The sequence below is a fragment of the Mandrillus leucophaeus genome, unplaced genomic scaffold (assembly GCF_000951045.1).
Source record: "Mandrillus leucophaeus isolate KB7577 unplaced genomic scaffold, Mleu.le_1.0 Scaffold1213, whole genome shotgun sequence".
NCBI classification, from domain to species: Eukaryota; Metazoa; Chordata; class Mammalia; order Primates; family Cercopithecidae; genus Mandrillus; species Mandrillus leucophaeus.
Genome location: NW_012100466.1, coordinates 160,335 through 179,303, shown reverse-complemented (window position 1 = coordinate 179,303; position 18,969 = coordinate 160,335). Strand labels below are relative to the sequence as shown.

Here is an 18,969-nt window from a genome sequence, read left to right as displayed (position 1 = left end):
AATCCAAATATGTAGAGAATCTAAAACACATCAAAAAATATCAAATATGAGGTCTTGGAAGAGCTGACATCATGAAGCCCCAATTTTATAGAGATTAGAATAGAAAACAAAATACTGGATTCATCTCCAGGCAGCAGTAGAAAGTAATTTCACTGCAGCTGTTTTCCTGACTCGAAAGCCTGCAGGTCACAAGCCCTGTAATAGTATCGTATCCTCATATGCAATATATTAAATATAATCATTCCAAGTTAATTTGTGACCTTTAATCACCATATATAAATGTATTTGTATGTGTGTGCATATATGTATGTGTGTGTGACACACACACACACACACGCACAGACAGGGTAGGAAGCCTGATTTCAAATTCTGCCTACAACATGTTGCTATTTATGTGCTTGTTCTTAAAAGACCGTCTAGTGACTGAATATAGCTTAGTTTTTCCTTTTTTAAAATTTTTCTTTGGGTTGGCAGGGTTTAAATATTTAAAGGCATTTTTTCTTAACTGTATTTTTTACATGTGAAAGAAAAAATTAGAGCTGGTTTTATTTATACCTTTTTTTCCTTTTTTTTTAAAAAAAATCATATGATTAGAGAACTTGCCCCCTCATGGTTGGAGCTCATTGGTCATTTTTTTTTTTATCAACGCTGAACAGTTTTGTTCATTCTTTCGACAGATATTTAATTAGTATTAGTACCTACTGTGGGCAAGATATTGTACAAGCTATGCTATGACTTTTTAAAAAAAAAGCCGAAGATAATTTAATCTGTCTCCTTTCTCTTTCTCCCTTTTCCTCTCTCTCCACCTCCTCATCCTGGATGTTACTCTTCAATGAAGGAAACAAATCATCATGATATTTTTATCATTACATCATAGATGCCTGCTTTTAATTAGTTGTCGAGCTAAAGTTGTGCAGTCTGCAGTAAATATTGGAATTTTTAAAAATGGTATTTGATTTTGGAATATGTCATATGCTGACATTTTACATTATAAGTCACAAAGAGGCATGTGGAAACTTACAGAAGAAAACTATTTCATCAATTGTGTGTTTACCCCCATTAAAATAGACCACCATTACAGGAAGTGAATTTCCTGTCACTGGAGGGTACTGTTTAAGCAGTTCGCCTGTTTTGTTAGGGATATTGTAAAAAGACATTTTCTATTTTAAATAGTATTAATGTTTTTATTTACCAGTCATCAGTTAAAGGTAGAGGGAGGTGGCTCAGACACACACTATGTGTAACACTGAGGAGTCAGTCAGTTATCAGAGTTCATTCCAGATAATCTAGACTAGACAACCTGAACATTGAATGCGTATTTTCTATACATTGCTGAGTGTAGTAAGAATGACGTGATATATATTTGTAACTTCTCTACTTCTGTTACAGAAAATAGAAATTATTGATGATGAAGAAAGTGACATGATAAGTAATTCTGAAGTAGAACAAGTAAACTCTCTCTTGGATTATAAGGTAGGTAAATTAAAATTATGAATTTATTAAGAGAAGGTATTAAATGAGGCAGAATTTTACAATACCTATGTTACTCCTATTTAATAAGTTAAGCATTCTGAGGCTCTGCATTAATTCTTTCTGGCAACTTGAATATCAGTCAGAGTGCTGATTATTTTAATTATTGCTGTCTGGTTTAGGGGTTATGATCTTAGGCAAAGAGTTTGCTGAGTGGAGTAAGTATTGATGGTATATGGCAGGATGGAGGCAGTACTTAGTAGTGGTCAACATGAAATGTATGACAAAGCTTTTCTAAAGACAAAGTTCATTTTTAAATGACGGTAAAAGGGATATTTTTTTCCAGTGGACTTTAGTAATTTTATCCTAAATTTTTACTTCTTCTGTAGATAATTTTTAAAAATATAATAATATACCTGTTCTAGGAGAAGTTTACAAACAATTTCCAAAGCAAATACAGAATGAATATGAATACAGATGACCTTTTCTTAATGTCATTTGTTACTAAATTGAAAAGCTGCCTTTGACAGAGTGCTATACATTTTTTTTTTATTAAATCTGAACATAATCTATTAGTCTGTATGTCAATATGTTTTCTGCATAGATTTATAAAAGCTGTCCCTTTGATAATGATTATTCTATCTTACTAGGTAACTTTGGGGCCTTCTGAAATTTTGGCCACACAGCTCTTTTCATACACAAAAGTTCTTGTCATGAAATGTCATCAGTGTTCAAAGCAGAGATTAGTAATGTTAAAATGTTAACAGAAAATAGTATTTAATCAGAAAGTACAACAGCTGTCATTTCCTCTAAAATCTTTTCAGTTTTACTATAATTGAAATGTATGCCATCCAACAGATTCTGTTTTCCAAATATTCATAACATGTCAAGCTTTAAAATATTGAATATTGTAAACACAGAAGGGAAATATCTTTTGAAATGTACTTCCTAAATGGCCAAAGAACTGATAAAGTCCTATGTTTCGACTGTATTTCCAACTAACAGAATTATAAATTTGTTGGTTCTGAAATACAAGAGATTATGATAATCTCTCCTACATGGCCATATAATATTTCTAAATGCCCAGTTCAGGATTACAATGTCTCTGCATGCCACAACTTGGCACAGGTTGTGGAAACTACAGACGAAAGGACTGGATTGCACAGCTGTTAAGTGTACTCCTCTTAGCATTCTCAAATATGTCAAAGAGGGTTGGGCCCAGGACTCAGAGGATTCTTTCCAAGACCTCTCGCCTCTTGGGTGGCAGTCTACTTGAAAAGGTTTGGTGCTAAAAACCAGAGTAGGGCAGGGCAGAGTGTCTAGTCCAGAAATGTTTACTAATATTTTTCATTGAACTCTAAAGAACATTGCATCAATCCAGTGTTTTCCATTGTAATAAATTCTGTGGAAACAATGGGTCATTTACTGCCCCATTAGGAATTTTCTTATATGTTTTATATAATTGCCTCTGTCTTGGCAGTTCCATAAAGTTATTTTCTTTAATTTTCAAAATTCAGCACCTATCTAGAAAATATATCTTTTTGTAATCATGATTTTAAAATTTTTCAACTCATCTCACATGAACTTTGTTACTTCTAAAGGAAAGGTAAGCAAAACCTCATATAGCAGTTTTTGTTACTGATGTCAAGATGTTGGTTTTAAAAAGCCCTGCCAGTTTAGTAATTTAATCTGTCTTCAGAGAAAATGTTGTACCCCTTGGTATACACATACTAGTGTTTCTTGTTTGGGGATGAAAACCACATTGTTGATATCTTAAGTACCATTATGCATCGCTTAATGATCGGGATAAATTCTGAGAAACCCATTGTTAGTCAATTTTGTCATTGTGCAAAACATCATAGAGTATACTTACACAGACCTAGATGTATATAGCCTACTACATACCTAGCGTATATGATATAGCCTATTGCTTCTAGGCTACAAACCTGTATAGCATGTCACTGTATTGAATACTGTAGGCAATTGGAACACAAAGGTAAGTACTGTGTATCTTACCATAGAGAAGTTAATCATTGTACTATGACGTTATGATGGCTACAGCGTCACTAAGTGATAGAAATTTTTCAGCTCCATAATAATTTTATGGGATGACTGTCATTATATGTGGCACATTGTTGACTGAAACGTTGTTATACAGCACATGATGATATATTCATCATAAACTTCTTGTAAGAAGAGACTTACTTTATTCACCTATGTGTTACCTGGTTGAGAGCCTGTCTCATAACTGTTCAACTGTAACTATAGTTATAGTAATTGCTGAGTGAGTGAACAAATGACTTAATTTATCTTTGGAAATAATTTTAAAACTACCATGCAAGTACTCATTTACATAAAATCAGGAGCTGGATCATTGTGTTTTTTCCCCTACACTGAATTATTCAGTCTGTCATTCTTGGGATTTCATGTAGCAAACTGAAAGAATGTTTCCAATGGTGCATTTGACACTTATTACTATGCAACCATCAATACTCATTTTGGTCATAGTGGAGTTTTTGATTGAGATACATCACCAGAAATTCATGTTCTTCGGAATTCTAACTAACACAAAATGTTTATGAGATACGTTGATGGGCTCAGTACCTGAGGCAGGAGTAACTGCATCATAAAATAGCACCTCAGACTTGGCAGACATTAATAGCTTGCTCAGATATCAAAGCTCTGGTCAACGTGGAACCTGGAGTTCTCCTTACTATCATCTTGAAAAAGAATTAACAAAGCTTACTCAAAATGTAGGTAGGACTTTAACAACAATAAAAATAAGATAGATCTTGTTTTATGAAATTCAGTAACTGATGTTATGATACTAGTTCTTCTCACAAGCATTGATTTACTTAGAAAATCTGGAAAGTACACATAAATTACTGCCTGTTATCTAGGAAGTATTTAATAGGCTTGCAAAGCAGCTCTGTGAAGAAAATGTCTGCAATATTAAATTATCTTAAAGCCGTTTATATTTTCCAAACATTGCATAAATACCGAGGAGGAGAAATATTTGCATGGAGAATTAGAAGTCTGCATATCAAAAGATGCTTCATGACTTTTGTAAATGTGAATTAATGTTTCCCAATACACTGTGAATGCAGCTAAGAAGGACTGTGCATTCAAACCACATACTACTATAATGATAACTTATATCTCCTGTATTAGAAAAGACTTCCTGGTCAGCACTTTACTAATACTACTGCTCCGACAATGAATACTAATAAAGCAAAGGCTTAAAATTAGTAAAATATATCATGACAGGAGTATGTTGAATTTTATTATAATGCTTACTTATAATTTAGATTTTTATAGAGTGCCTCTGGATAAGGAATTTCACTTGTACAGATGATTCACTTGATATTAAATGGTCTGAGAAGAAGCAGTTTTATCAGGTAAAAAAAGCTTTTAACTAAGCTGATAAAATAGATGGTATAGTAAACATCTTAATAGACTGGATATGATAAATACTACAGCATCCTCTCAATTGAAACAATAAAAATACCCATAGAACCAATTAATTGTAATATACTTTAATTTGGTTTTCTGAACAAATGCTGTTAAAAGTCCTGCTATGATTTTGAGACCAGTTTGCTAGATGCAAAGAATAATCATAGCCTACTTTCATGTTTTTTGAAATGGTAACTGGCTGATTATTTATTTACAATAATTTTTACTTTTTAATTTTAAGCTGACAAGAGTTGTGTATATTTATAGGGTACAAAATGCTGTTATGATTTATGAATACCATGTGGATTAATTAAATCAAGCTACATAACATATCCATCACCACAAATTACCATATTTTGTGGTGAAAACATTTCAACTTTTCTCATAGTGATTTTAAAATGTACAATATATTATTATTATTTACCATATTCATCATTCATACAATTCAGCATATAAAAATATTTTGTTGTTTGAAAAAACATGGACAGAATTGGAGAACATTATGATAAATGAAATAAGCCAGGAACAGAAAGACTCCCACCATGTTCTCATTTATGTGCGCAATAAAAAACAATCAAATTCAAACAAGCAGAGAGTAGAATGGTGGTTACCAAGGGCTTGCGGGAAATTGGGAAATAAGGGAATGATGGTCAGAGGTTACAAAGTGTCAGTTAGACAGAAGGAAAAGATTTTGTTTCGCCCCTTTGGGATAGACTATTTTTAACCAGGTTAATTGATGCATAATTTTCATACAATAAAATTCCTCTTCTTAAGTATACAGTTAGATGAGTTTTGACAGGTGGACGTAGTTGTGTAAACACCACCATAATTTGTTTATTCACCTGCTAATGAAGTCTTGAACTGCTTCTGGTTTGGGACTATTATAAATAAACCTGCTATGAATATTTATAAGTCTTTTTATGACATGTGCTTTCATTTATCTTGGGCAAATACCTCAAAGTAGGATTGCTGAGTCTTATGTTAAGAAAAATTATGTTGAATTTCATAAGAAATTGCCAAAATATTTTCCAAAGTAGCTGTACCATTTTACACTTTCACCAAAAATGTATGTATTAATAAACCAAAAATAAAATTCTAAGTCCCTCAACCATCTGAATGAACCCTCCCTCTTGGCCAAGGGCATTCCAAAGTTAATCTGAAAAATTAGTTCAGGCCATGATGGGAATGGCAAGCTGGCCATGCCTCATCATATCTTCCTCCCGTTTAGAATTACTGATAAAACAGATTCTTTAAGTCTGATAAGAAACACTTACAATCTATTCTCTCTGAAGCCTGCTATCTGGAGCCTTCATCTGCAAGATAAAACCTTGGTCTCCACAGCCCCTAATCATAACTCAGACATTCCTTTCTATTGATAACTCTTTCAAGAAATTGCCATTCAGAAAATCTTTGAATCTGTGTTTGACCTGGAAGTCTCTGCTTCCAGTTGCCCCTCCTTTCTGAACCAAACCAATGTATAACTTACAAATACAGATTTATGCCTTGTGTCTTTCTAAAATGTATAAAATCAAGTGGTGGCCCAACCACTTTGGGCACATTTCTCAAGATCTCCTGAGGGTTGTGTTACAGGCCTTTGGTCACTCATATTTGGCTCAGAATCAATCTCTTCAAGCATTTTGCAGAGGTGGACACCTTTTGTCAACATGTATGAGACTTCTAATTGCTCCACATTCTTGTCAGCACTTGGTATTGTCAATCTCTTTAACTTTAACTATTGTAATATGTCAGTAGTAGTATCTCTTTGTAATATGTCAGCAGTAGTACTGACGTATTGTAATATGTCAGTAGTTTTAATCTGTATTTCTTTAAGGACAAATGACATTAAGCATATTTTCATGTGCTTATTAGTCATTCAGATACTTTATTTGATGAAGAGTGTGTTCAGATATTTTGCTTTTTACTTTGTTGCTCATCTCATAATTGAGTTGTAAGTTCTTTATGTATTCTGAATCCAAGTGCTTTGTCAGATGTATGGTTTGAAAATATTTTCTCCCTATATATGGCTTTATTTTTTATTTTCTTTACAATATATTTTAAAGAGCAAAGTTGCTTTTTGTATTGTTTTGTTTTGTTTGTTGACGTAGGGTCTCACTCTCACCGAGACTGAAGTGCAGTGGTGTGATCATGGCTCACCGCAACCTCAAACTCTTGGGCTCAAGCAGTCCTCTTGTTTCAGCCTCCTGAATAGCTGGGACTATAGCTGCATGCCACCTCACCATACCATGTCAGGCTATATATATATATATATATATATTTGGTAGAGACAGGGTCTTGCTATGTTGCCCAGGCTGGTTTAAAACTCCTGACCTCATTTTATAAAATAGGTCTTTCTTGAGGCTAGGCACAATAATGTATCCCAGTAATACCAGCACTTTGGGAGACTGATGTGGGAGGATCGCTTGAGACCATGTGTTCAAGACCGGCCTGGGCAAAATAGGGAGATCCCATTTCTACAAAAAAGTTGAAAAACAATTAGCCAGGGATGGTGGTGCATACCTGTAGTCTAGCTAATGAGGTGAGAGGATCTCTTGAGCACAGTAGTTCAAGGTGGCAGTGAGCTATGATTGTACCACTGCACTCCAGTATGGGCAACAGAGCAAGTCCCTGTCTTTAAATAAAAAAATAAATAAATAAAATTGATTTAACTAAATAAATTAAAATAAAAGTTTTGTTTTTTTTAAGTTCCATAATTTTTGTGTTCTATTTAAGGAACTTTTTGCCTAACCCAAGGTAACAAAGATTTTCTCCTCTCTTTTCCTCTAAAAGTTTCAGTTTTATTATGCATTTTAGCTTTAGGTCTATGATCCATGTCTTGTTACATTTTGCCTATGATGTGAGGTAAGGGTTGATAATTTTTTTTTTTTTTTTTTTTGCATGTGGATTTGCATTTGTTTAACCACTGTTTGTTGAAAAACAATACTTTATCTATTGGGTGACCTCAGCGCCTTTGTTGAAAATCAATCGACCATTTTTGTGGGGATTTATTTCTCATCTCTATTTTTTTCTGTCGGTTGATATGTCTACCCTTATGCAATACCATCCTTTCCTGATTACTGTGGCTTTTATAGTAAACCTATTCAGAGCACTTTCATGGTCATTATCTTATTTGAGTGTTAGAGCCCTCAAAGCTAGAACTGTCAGGGAGTACCAGTATAATAACCATTTTACTGATGAGTAAAGAGTGTCACCCACCCAAGTTTACAGTTATCAGTAGTCCTGGCACTAGAATACTCCCAAATATTAGTCCAGTTGTTTTACCTATGCAACTAGCAAAAATAGTAAAGAGTAACTGATTCTTACACCAATGGTACACAGTGGTACATTTTCAGATTTTTTGGAATAACAGACTCCTACTTAATCTGTGGAGGCTCAGCAAACAACTTAAGACAGTCTTAGTAATTTCAGGCTCTTCTTTGTGCAAATTAACCATTTAAGTTCTGAGTAGTTGGCTTTCTGAATGGCAAATTCAACATTACTGTGTCTGCTATTGCTCTTTGGGTTAATTGGATTCCGTCTATTCTCAATTTTTTTTTTTTTTTTTTTTTTTTTTTTTTTTTTTTTTTTTTTTTTTTGAGACGGAGTCTCACTCTTGCTGCCCAGGCTGGAATGCAGCAGCGCGATCTCCACTCACTGCAACCACTGTCTGCCTCCCGGTTTCAAGTGATTCTTCTGCCTTAGCCTCCTGAGTAGCTTGGACTACAGGCACATGCCGCCACGCACGACTAATTTTTGTGTTTTTAGTAGAGATGGGGTTTCACCATGTTGGCCAGGCTGGTCTCAAACTCCTGACCTCAGGTGATCCGCCCACCTCTGCCTCCCAAAGTGCTGGGATTACAGGTGTGAACCATGCGCCCAGCCTTTATTCTTAATCTTAATCTAAATGCCAATTAGGCTTGATAGAGGAGGGGTCTTTCCAAGAAGGGAGCTGTTTTTCGGTTTTTCTCTTACTGGAACTGATTGGATTGGTTTTTGATCTTAAAAATTGTTTCTATAGTGATTTGCTTAACAGGCAGCCTATGACTAATAGGATCATTTTCTTCCATGCTTTGTATTCCTTTATGTTAACATTTTGTTTTCTTTATTGTCCTTCTTATTTGATGGTTTTTAAGAATTTTATTGTGCATCAAACATGTACACTCCTAGGTTTACATAAGGTAATTGTATCATTTGATATTTTCTCTTTCAGAATGAAGAAGTCAAATTCATTGAAAATGAGCTAGAGATTCAAAAGCAAAAATACTTTAAACTTCAGACTTTTGTCAGAAGCTTGATATTAGCCATGAAAGCTGACGATAAGGAACAACAGCAGGTAGGTCCCAGGAGAGAGTAGTAAGCAGCAATGTATCAAGTCGAAAAATGGTATGTCACACTTGGGTTATTCATATATTTTCATTTTTATACTTCATTTGTGTTTGGCATGGAGGAAATATTTGTTATTTCATGACCTTTGCAAAACAGTTTTCTTGAGAATAGCTGCTCAGGTTTTGAATGCTGCTTCAGTGGAAAATCAAAATAATTGATTAACATGCTTTTAATTTCAGGTTAGTCTTTTAGGTGGGAAAAATAATTTTAAAATTAATTTCAAAGAAATTTCTGAAAATGTTGATAGAGACTGGGCTACCCTAACTAGAGAGGCACATATTTTGGGACCTTTTGTGAATGAAAGAGTTAAAGCATTTCTTTGCCTCTCTTCTGGATCTTAATTTCTTGTTAACCTTCACTACAGTTCACAGATGTTTGGACATCTTCTGTTCTGTAATGTGTTGCTCATCACTAAGAAAATATGAAATTACTTTGTGAAATTCTTTGTTTCCACAGTGCATCACTTACTTTTCCCAATTTAAGTATTTGAGCATTTGAATTTTTGACTCCAAAGATGAAATTTACTGTCTTTTGCATGTTGACGTGGGTTTTTGTTTACCAGTTCCTCCCAAATTACATTTCGTGTCTCAAATATTCATGTGAAATCTATATAATAATTTGTTAGGCCTGCTAAAAACTATAGAATTATAATAAATATTCCATTTAATATTAAATTATAACAAATTTTCATTTGAACTATATGTCATTATGCTGATTCCTTGTCACAGTTCTATAGGAGTGGTGTGAGACGCAGGTAACCCTTATCTTATTTAGGAAACAGTCTCAGAGGTTTTTATTCATCAAGGAATGTCAGGAGTACAAATATTCATCTCTTACATCAAAGAAAGACAGCATGTATATAGCCCACCCTAGATATCCCTAAGGAAAAAGATTAAAGCCATAGCATCATATAAGCCTCCTTTTTTTTTTAATGAAATAGCCTTTATATATTTTATTGAAGTGCTGAACCACAAAATTGAAACTAATGAATTTACTCATGATGCTCAAACCAGCATGTATATTATGTGTCAAGTTTTATGAATTTTACTCCCTGTGCACCCCGTCACACACACACACAGACATTCCAAGACAGTAGCTTTCATTTATCTTTGCCAGCTTAATTTAAGCATATTGGTTTATTATGTGAGTTATGTATATTCCGTGACATACTGAAAATGTGTTTATTTTTTAGAAACCTAAAAATGCAGATTTTAAATGAATAGGGGAGGTAGTTTTGAACATGGTTCCAAGAGTACTGTAAATTTTAAATAACTGTGAATCAACAAAATTAGGTACAAGCAGAGGAATAACTTGAAGTGTGGCCCTTGTTTTGAAAGTCATAGCATGGTTGTGAATTGAGAGTTATATGGCCAAGTAACTAGCAAGTTTCTGTGTCTCTTGACATCTAGGAATAGTACACAGACTCTATTTTATTTCCAAATTCTAACCTCATTCCTGGTTTGGTTCTTTTCCCAATACCAATAACAAATAAGAAGTGTAACTAATGTGCATTTTTATTTTTCTCTTCCTCTTCTACTTTCCCTCTGATTAAAGACTAATAAATTAGTATATGGACAAAAGTTGGCTGAAAGAGAACATGATTCAAAAATTGTAGTGAGCTTTATAGCCAGTATAATCAGCACCAAAGAGAAACTACTAATTTGTATAACTAAGAATGAGTATAATGAATCTCAGAATATGGTCACAAAATATAGAAGACACGAATAGTAGTCCAAAAAAGTTATCTAGGTAATTACTTAAACTACTGATCTTTACATCATGAAATATTTATGGGTTTCTTTCTGGAATTAATTTTATTCTACCTTATAAAAGACAACCATGTGTCACTGGTTTTTAATTTTAAAACAAATTTTCAGTGTTCTTTCATTAATCTTGATTTGTGTAAGTTGAGTGAGACGTGTGGTCCATAGAATATTTTGGACCATTGAAGTAGTCCAGGGTTTACAAAATGTGATAGTCTTTGACTGAAACACTAGATTACCCAAAGATTTTGTTGTTGTTGTTGTTTAAATCAATTAGCCACTTTAAAATCAAAGTAATATTTTCAGCATTATACTTAGTCATTTGCTGTGGTCTTGCTTCTGCTAATTCACTGTGTGTTCCTAGCCAGATCAATAGCCTTTCTTGAACTTCAATTTCTCCACTTTGCGAGTGGGATAAGAATGATTAATACTACAGAAATTGATATTCATACCATAGGGTCTAGAATAGGTGTTATGGAAACTGATCATATGGAAAATGTTTTAATCTCTTGGGAAAAATGACAGTGGGTCAGAACCTGAGGATAGTTGTCATTTATGAAACATTCTTAATAAAGAAAGTTAATTGTATTCACCTTAGTATCTGTGAAAATGGCAGTTCCAACAACTGTTATAATCCAAAAATTTTTTTCAGTTGCAAATCTAGTAAGATACTGAAAGAAGAATTCTAAAGTGGACCACATGTATTAGTAGTGCCCCATGCTGCCTCAGATATTAAAATTTTTTATATTTTTACTGCACTCATTTTACTCAGTCAACTACTTATAATGCAGTAACAAAGAAATAAATAACAATGCTTCTCTGATTTGTAATCTCCCCACTAAAAATTAGAATATCATTAAATCTCATTATCTTGACTGTCTGACCCTAAGCACATGTTTAGTGAATGTTAATTTGAACACTTCCTCCTCTTTAATATGGCATCTTCTAAATTGCAAAGTGAACTAAATCTGTGATGTATTTCACATAGAATGATCAGCCAACGTCAGAAAAGGCCCCATTGCGCTGGGACTGGTTTAGTGGTAAAACACTTTTCTAGGAGAAAATGACTCTGTGTCGTATTACTGAAATCTAGTAACTTAGAAAGCATGCATTACCTTTAAGTTAGTTTACTGTGTATATACTCTCAGTTCCAGCAATAAATTTATGAGAAATTCAATTTTATAAAATAAATAATAACAGCTTGTCTGCCAGATAGGGGTTAGTCTTCCCTTACATAGCCTGATAAAAATGAGAATGTTTTTATCTTGCCTCTGTGCTACAAGGCAAGGAGTATAGGATTTGCAGCTGCCACTTCTTTTAATAAAGAGAATGAGTGCATACTGTCTTATTTTAACAGTGGATTTCATATATTCTCCAACATGCCCTTTCTGTTCCTTAATTGGGTAGTGACAAGCTTTTATCTGTTCCTGTTCCCTTGGTCCTTATTTACCACTGCACCCAAAGCCCACATTACAAGTAATACTGTCTAAAAATTGTCAGATATGCTACATTATTCTTAGTATTGGAAGCAGCAAATCAGTCATTAAGTTCAAAATTCCTCGTGATCAAGTGAACATCAGCATTGTCAGCCGCATAAAACTTGATCAATCATTTATTTCTTTAGTATGGGTGCATGTTCTCCAACTTCAGATAAAACAATTAGACCATGACAAAGCTTAGTTTATCGTTATTGGATTATCCTTATTACTCAAACAGAGAAATGAGTAGCCCTCCAGATACATCATTTCTACAGATAGATCCACTGATTCCGCTGTGCTCTGGTGGGTGCCTGACCATCTGTAGGTATGAACATAGCCTTAGGAAAGAAAAAATAAAATTACTTGGTCTTTTCAAGTTGTTAAAATTTAATCTAAAGTAAAATAGCTGAACGTTTTTCCATACTGCTAAGTTCTTTCTCCCACTGAAGTACAAAATAGTGTTTTGTTAAATGCAGTCTCCTATGAAGGACAGCATAACTGGCATGAATATTTTAACAAAGAACGCAATTTTAAATCCCTTAAACAGTGATCAATGCACACTCCAAACTAGTATGAAAATCACTAACCTCAAACACTTCAAAGCACTTGGTTCAGAAGAGTTGCTCATTTCCCTCTTAATATCCCCTTTGTAAAGGTTCCACTCTACACAATTCACACTTTCAACATCTAGAATTTTGTTACTTTCTTAATAATGTATGAAGAATTTTTCTTTTAGGTAAGGTATTGTCTAAGATCCCGAAGTATAAATTATTCTTTAAATCCAAAAAGATAATTCACCATGAGGGGACTACAACTATTAACATAAAATTGGAAAACAATCTATCCACATACTAATTCAAAAATATCAATTTTTTTTATTCAGGCACTGCTGTCAGATTTACCTCCTGAATTAGAAGAAATGGATTTCAATCATGCCTCGCTGGAGCCTGATGATACCTCATTCAGTGTATCTTCTTTATCAGAGAAAAATGTCTCAGAAAGTTTGTGATTTCAGTTGGAGGGAATGTATGATACAGCCCTTTGGCTTCGTAACAGGTGTGCATTTCAAGATAACTGCATTCTGTTGCCCTGGTATTCTTTAGTTGGGAAAACACATTGTTGAAACGGACATATTCTGTGAAGAATGTACAAGATATAATGGCTACAGTGCAAAAAATGTAGGTGAAATTTAAAAGCATTGTTTGAGAGAGTATTTTTTTAACTGATGGAACTCTGGAAAAAATTTATATTTAAGTTTCAGCAGTTTAACCCTGAAATTTGTTATGTCTAATTTCTAACCAGAGACAAAATAACTAAAGACATTTCAGCATTGCTTATCAAGTTGCTACAGCTTGATTAGTCTTGTTTTTGTAGCCATTACATCTTCTTTCTTCTTCTCTGCTTTTCCTATCATCCACATACACATTTTCTCAGGAAAGTGGACTGAACATTTAAAATAAAACTTTAAAAAAGTATTTAACTCATTATTTAATGAGTTCTCTGATTTATTTTTTAACCCCTATGAGAATTCGACTTAAGCTAATGATTGAAAATTGAAATGATTACAGGTATGTAATTGTAAATTGCTGGTGTTCTTCTATTATCTAACCCAAATATTTGTGTGGGGTTGGGGAAGCACAATGGAAAGGTAATTTAACCAACATAAAGTCAAATAAATTACGAAGTGTACAGAAACAAAATGTTGTCAAAATTAGTCTTGATGGGGATTCTTCATTACTACAAATGACAAATATTGATACAATTGACATTCTAGTAGTAAATTTGTATAACTGAGTTAGATGAAGTGTTACGCAAATATTTTAAATTTATCACCATCTTTATAATTCTTTTTTAGTTCTTACATGTTATGAAACAGGAAGTCAAGGTAAGCTGCTGAGATTTTTTAAAAATTTAGTCATTCAGCTTTGCCACAAAATTTACCTCATTTCCATATGAGGCCTGTACAGAGCCATCAGCCAAGGATAGTATTCAAAAAGAGTTATACTACTTTGGTTGTAAATCACAGTCTTCTGAATTCCCTGAATACTATTCTATGAGTACACACCTAAAATGGGCAAGCTACCCAGTTGTTCTATTAGTAGGTACCAGATGGCAACATACTGTAGACTGTTCTTTGCAGTTCTTCCTTTCCGGAGTACCAGATGGTATTACCAAGACCCATAGAAGAAAAAATATCACTTTCTCCCTAAGCTCACAGTGTCATATATTTGTGACTTGGCAGTGTGCAATTGTGTTGCATGGTTAAATTACTATCTATACCTAAAAGATTAATGAAGTAGCTAGATGGCTGTTTCGGTCATCAAGTTTCTGTTTCCAATTTGTTTTTAATTTTTGTCGGTACATAGTAGGTATTCGGATATTTTTAAAATTTGTAATTAGAGCCAAATTTGATCTTGAAATTTACTAATACCAACTTATGAACAGAGAAAGGCGGTCAAAAATGTCTTTAACCCTGAAGTGTCCCATCCTCCCCCACACACAAATAGGTAAAGTCCCACTGATAGTCTCACTTTGTCACTTATTTGTTTATATTGCTGCCATACTACTGATATGGTTCCTTTGTTAATAAGAATATTTCAGTGTTCAGATATGCTTCCTTGAGCCATATGGAGTTTTGCAAACAGTGGTTAGTATTTCTTGCTGACAAGCCAAATTCCATTCAGAGAAAGCAGCACAGAGTAACAGAACCTCAGATATTATGATTAAATGTACCAGTCACACCAATTCCTCCATGAGACAAAGAGTCGCCCCCATATACAGCAAATTTAGAAACCACTTCTTAAGTAGCATGAACAAATTCCAGGTCTTCAAGTCTCTCCGAGGGTCTGCTTCATAGTTATTGAGTTTATCTTACAAATATAATTACTTCTGCTTCAATTTAAGCCCCTTCTTATTTGGTTCTCATTGCAAATTAAGTATAGGTATACTCTCTCCTATAACTTTTAACACTATAGATTGTATTTGTCACACATCAGCCATTAGTCACTAAATCGAAAAATACTTGTTGAGCTCCTGCTATAGAGAAGACACTGTGCTGGACACTGGTTTTCTCAGCAAACTGTAAACTTCACAAATAATTATTTCTTGTTAACATCTTCTATGATATTAATAAACCTTATTTAAATAGAATTTTTAATAGATTTAAGGTTCTGCTAGGTGTGATTCTTAGAAGGATTTCTAGTCTACAATTTTAGAGAAACCATAGATGATCTTTTTGCCTGTTTAAAGTTTCATCAAAACAGAAACTATATAAATCGTAACAATACATTTAGAACTCCTTTTGACTTGAAATTTGTGTTTCAGCACCAGAATGTTTTCCTTCACCATCACTGGAATTAAAATACTTCTAAAATGAAATGTGGCTGTTCTGTAGCAAGAACCAAAGGAAATACTGTATCTATAGAAAAAGAACCATAATTGCCAGATTGAAATTATGCATGGTAGATTTTGAAAAAGATGTCAAGGTCAAGCTTTGAAAAGTTGTTATGAAGAAAGTATATTTTTTGCATATGTAGATAGGAGTTGGTTTTGAGATATGTTAGAGTAGGAAAAATTATCAGCTTATAATTACTCTTGTGAACATCTTCATGGTTGGGGATAAAAATTAACTAACTAGTGTTTCTTTCTTTAGGGCTTTGAGAGTATTAAAACAGATCTTACTATCTGAAGGCTCTCTCAGGGAGACAGAAGCCAATGTGGAAAAAAACAAAACAAAACAAAACAAAACAAAACAAAAACACTTCTTTTTTCTTTCAACTACATTTCTATGTCTGCTTTAAGCTTAGAATAGCCAAGCAATTTTTAAGCCAGAGATGTGTATGTAAGAGCACTTACCTTCCAAAATGTGTACATACGAACAAAAAGGAAGGTATTTTCTTCTTTTCAGCCAAGCTAAACTTATTCACAAGAAAATGCGAATTGCAATTGCTCTGGAGAATAGGAAAATTAGCACATGCAAAGAAAACCTTAAAAGAAAATTGGCCTCTTCATGGAAACTGGGGATATTTTGTTGTAAGGTCAGTTATCAACAGCAGGATTATTGTATTGTCATTACAAGCATGTGATAGAAATGTTTGTTATTGTTGGAGAAGAAAAGGCTGAGACCCAATTATACTCTGTACTCTTTATTCGACCAAGACCGCAAAAGATGTCAAAGAAGCCATTTCTCCAAAGACAGCAACATCTATTGTGAGGCACTTTCATATTCAGCAGTCTGTAAGTTTGTAGAAGAAAACCTAAGTGGTGAATTTAAAATAATTCTTGGCTCTAAAATTAACTTTGTTGCCTTTTTGGTGGGGGTGGTGGGAATCGGATTCAGCCCATTTCCAAGGGATAGTTTCCTCATCTTGGACAAATAGTTCGTGATCATTTTTAAAAGACATTCTGAAAACTTTAACTCCTGCCCTTCTTCCATATTACAGTTGTGTTATTCCAGAAATTTTGTCTGCTTTTTAAATATATTAGATTTTCATTCAGATCTTAAACATGCAAACATGTGATAGGTTAGCTTTTTAAGGGAGTTATCCGTACCACTGTATCTAAATGTTAGGTAAATGGGTAGATTTCTCTTTGAAGTTGGTATTTTCCTTGGCAGACAGCACTGTATCATGCTCTTCACCAAGCTATGCTCTGTAATGCTATAATCGAGGAGGCTATTAACTTGTGAACCTGCAGTCTACATACCATTGCTGAAAACAGACTTTGATAAAGAGCAGATTTGCTGGGGGAAAAAAGAATAAAGTGATATTTTCATGCAAATATAATTAAAATTATTTCATTAAAATATATACTGAGTGTATATTGCTCCACATTGAAATTTTATTTTGCATTAACTTGTTAAGTAATTAATTTTAGCAATCCTGCATCCCATTTTACTAGTACTACCTCTGAAATATACTGTCACCTTAAAACCACATCAGACTGTAATGTGAATTTTTGTAGAGTTTTTATTTAAACTTTTATAGAGGCAATAAATGATTTCCAACTAACAGACATCTATTCTTTATTTTAATATTTATTTTTATAAGCCTTTGTGTTGTAAGCACTTTCCCCTTTAAAAGTGGATTATTTTCTCCCTGAAATACGGTTCTGATAAAATGAAAAATGAAGAGAATAAGGTGCTGGGGGTCAAAGAAGGGAGAAAATGGAGTGCTCATGTGGAAACTGAGTTGATTTCCAAGCTGACATGTGTACTGTCCTTAACTGACTTTACTTAACTCCAATACCAGTGGAATAAAGTGAATATTTTGTAATAGACAACAAATATGTTCGGGATATTATATTTAAATGGTAACATCAGCAAGTAAATTGCCACAGTGTAACAGAGTGTTATTTTTACAAGAGTTTTTTTGTTTGTTTGTTTGTTTTGTTTTAATGTGGCGATTTTGCATCTAAATTTTCCTGGTTATCTTAGAAACTGGTTGAGCATGCTTTTAATTTGTGTGAAATATGCCCATGCCTTGTCAAAGCCTTTTACCAATTAAAACTCTTCATGTTACCTAACTAGTGGGGAAGGAATGCGAAGGGCAAGTGGTATGTTTTAATTAGCAAAACAGCAGTTTTTCTTCCCAGTTGGTAAATTTTCAAAAACATTGCAAGGAGTGAATCACATACAAAAATGCATCTCAAATGACTGATGTCTTTCTCAGATCTACAAAATTATTGACTTAAGATGGTGAAATCATTTCATTTTAGATAAGTGAATGAGTATCATTGCAAATCTATTTAAAAGACAAGTCAATGGATGAGTAGTTCATAAGATTGAATATTTTTCACATCAAATGAAACTAAAGTTTCACTTGTTTATTTATATTTCTTTATCAAAGTAATAAATGTTCATTGCAGAAATTTTAGAAAAGGTAGAAAATATATTTTAAAACAGAACCACTTGTAATCCCATCACCCAGTAAGAATCATTATTACATTCTAGAATATTTAATTCCAGTCATTTCTTCTGCATATTATGTTCTCAAATATATATTTACAAAACTGGAATTGTGCTGAATATGAAGATGTGTTCTGTTTTTTCTCTTAAAAAATGTATTGAGAGCATTTTCCCATGTGAATATGTCACAAAGGTGTTTCCCCCCAATTACATTTGGACTCAGAGGGGGAAAACATTTGTTTGTTTGTTTTTGTTTGTTTGCTTGTTTTTAAGCATTTTATTCATCTGAGGTTATTTTTCCCATTTTTTTTATTTTTTGAATTATTGTTGGTACACAGTAGGTGTGTATATTTAAGGGGTACACGACATGTTATGATACAGGCTTGCAGTGTGAAATAAGCACATCATGGAAAATGAGGTATCTGTCCCCTCAAGCATTTATCCTTTGAGTTACAAACAATCCAATTACACTCTTTGTGTTATTTTAAAATATACAATTAAGATATTATTAACTATG

The 18,969-nt window shown here is 33.5% G+C and overlaps 1 protein-coding gene across 3 annotated transcripts in view; it reads left to right on the top strand.

Annotated features, from left to right (window-relative positions):
• The window catches only part of HDX (highly divergent homeobox), a 185,792-nt gene extending 168,232 nt beyond the window's left edge, over positions 1-17,560 (top strand). For 2 of the 3 annotated variants that reach the window (XM_011971352.1, XM_011971351.1), the window contains 3 exons: positions 1,390-1,473; positions 9,131-9,253; positions 13,431-17,556. In XM_011971352.1, coding sequence (XP_011826742.1) covers positions 1,390-1,473; positions 9,131-9,253; positions 13,431-13,556 — 333 coding nt within the window. In that variant the 3' untranslated portion in view covers positions 13,557-17,556. Of the gene's footprint in view, positions 1-1,389; positions 1,474-9,130; positions 9,254-13,430 lie in introns of all 3 variants that reach the window. The other variant, XM_011971350.1, reaches the window with a different exon arrangement.
• The last annotated feature ends 1,409 nt before the right edge of the window (positions 17,561-18,969 follow it).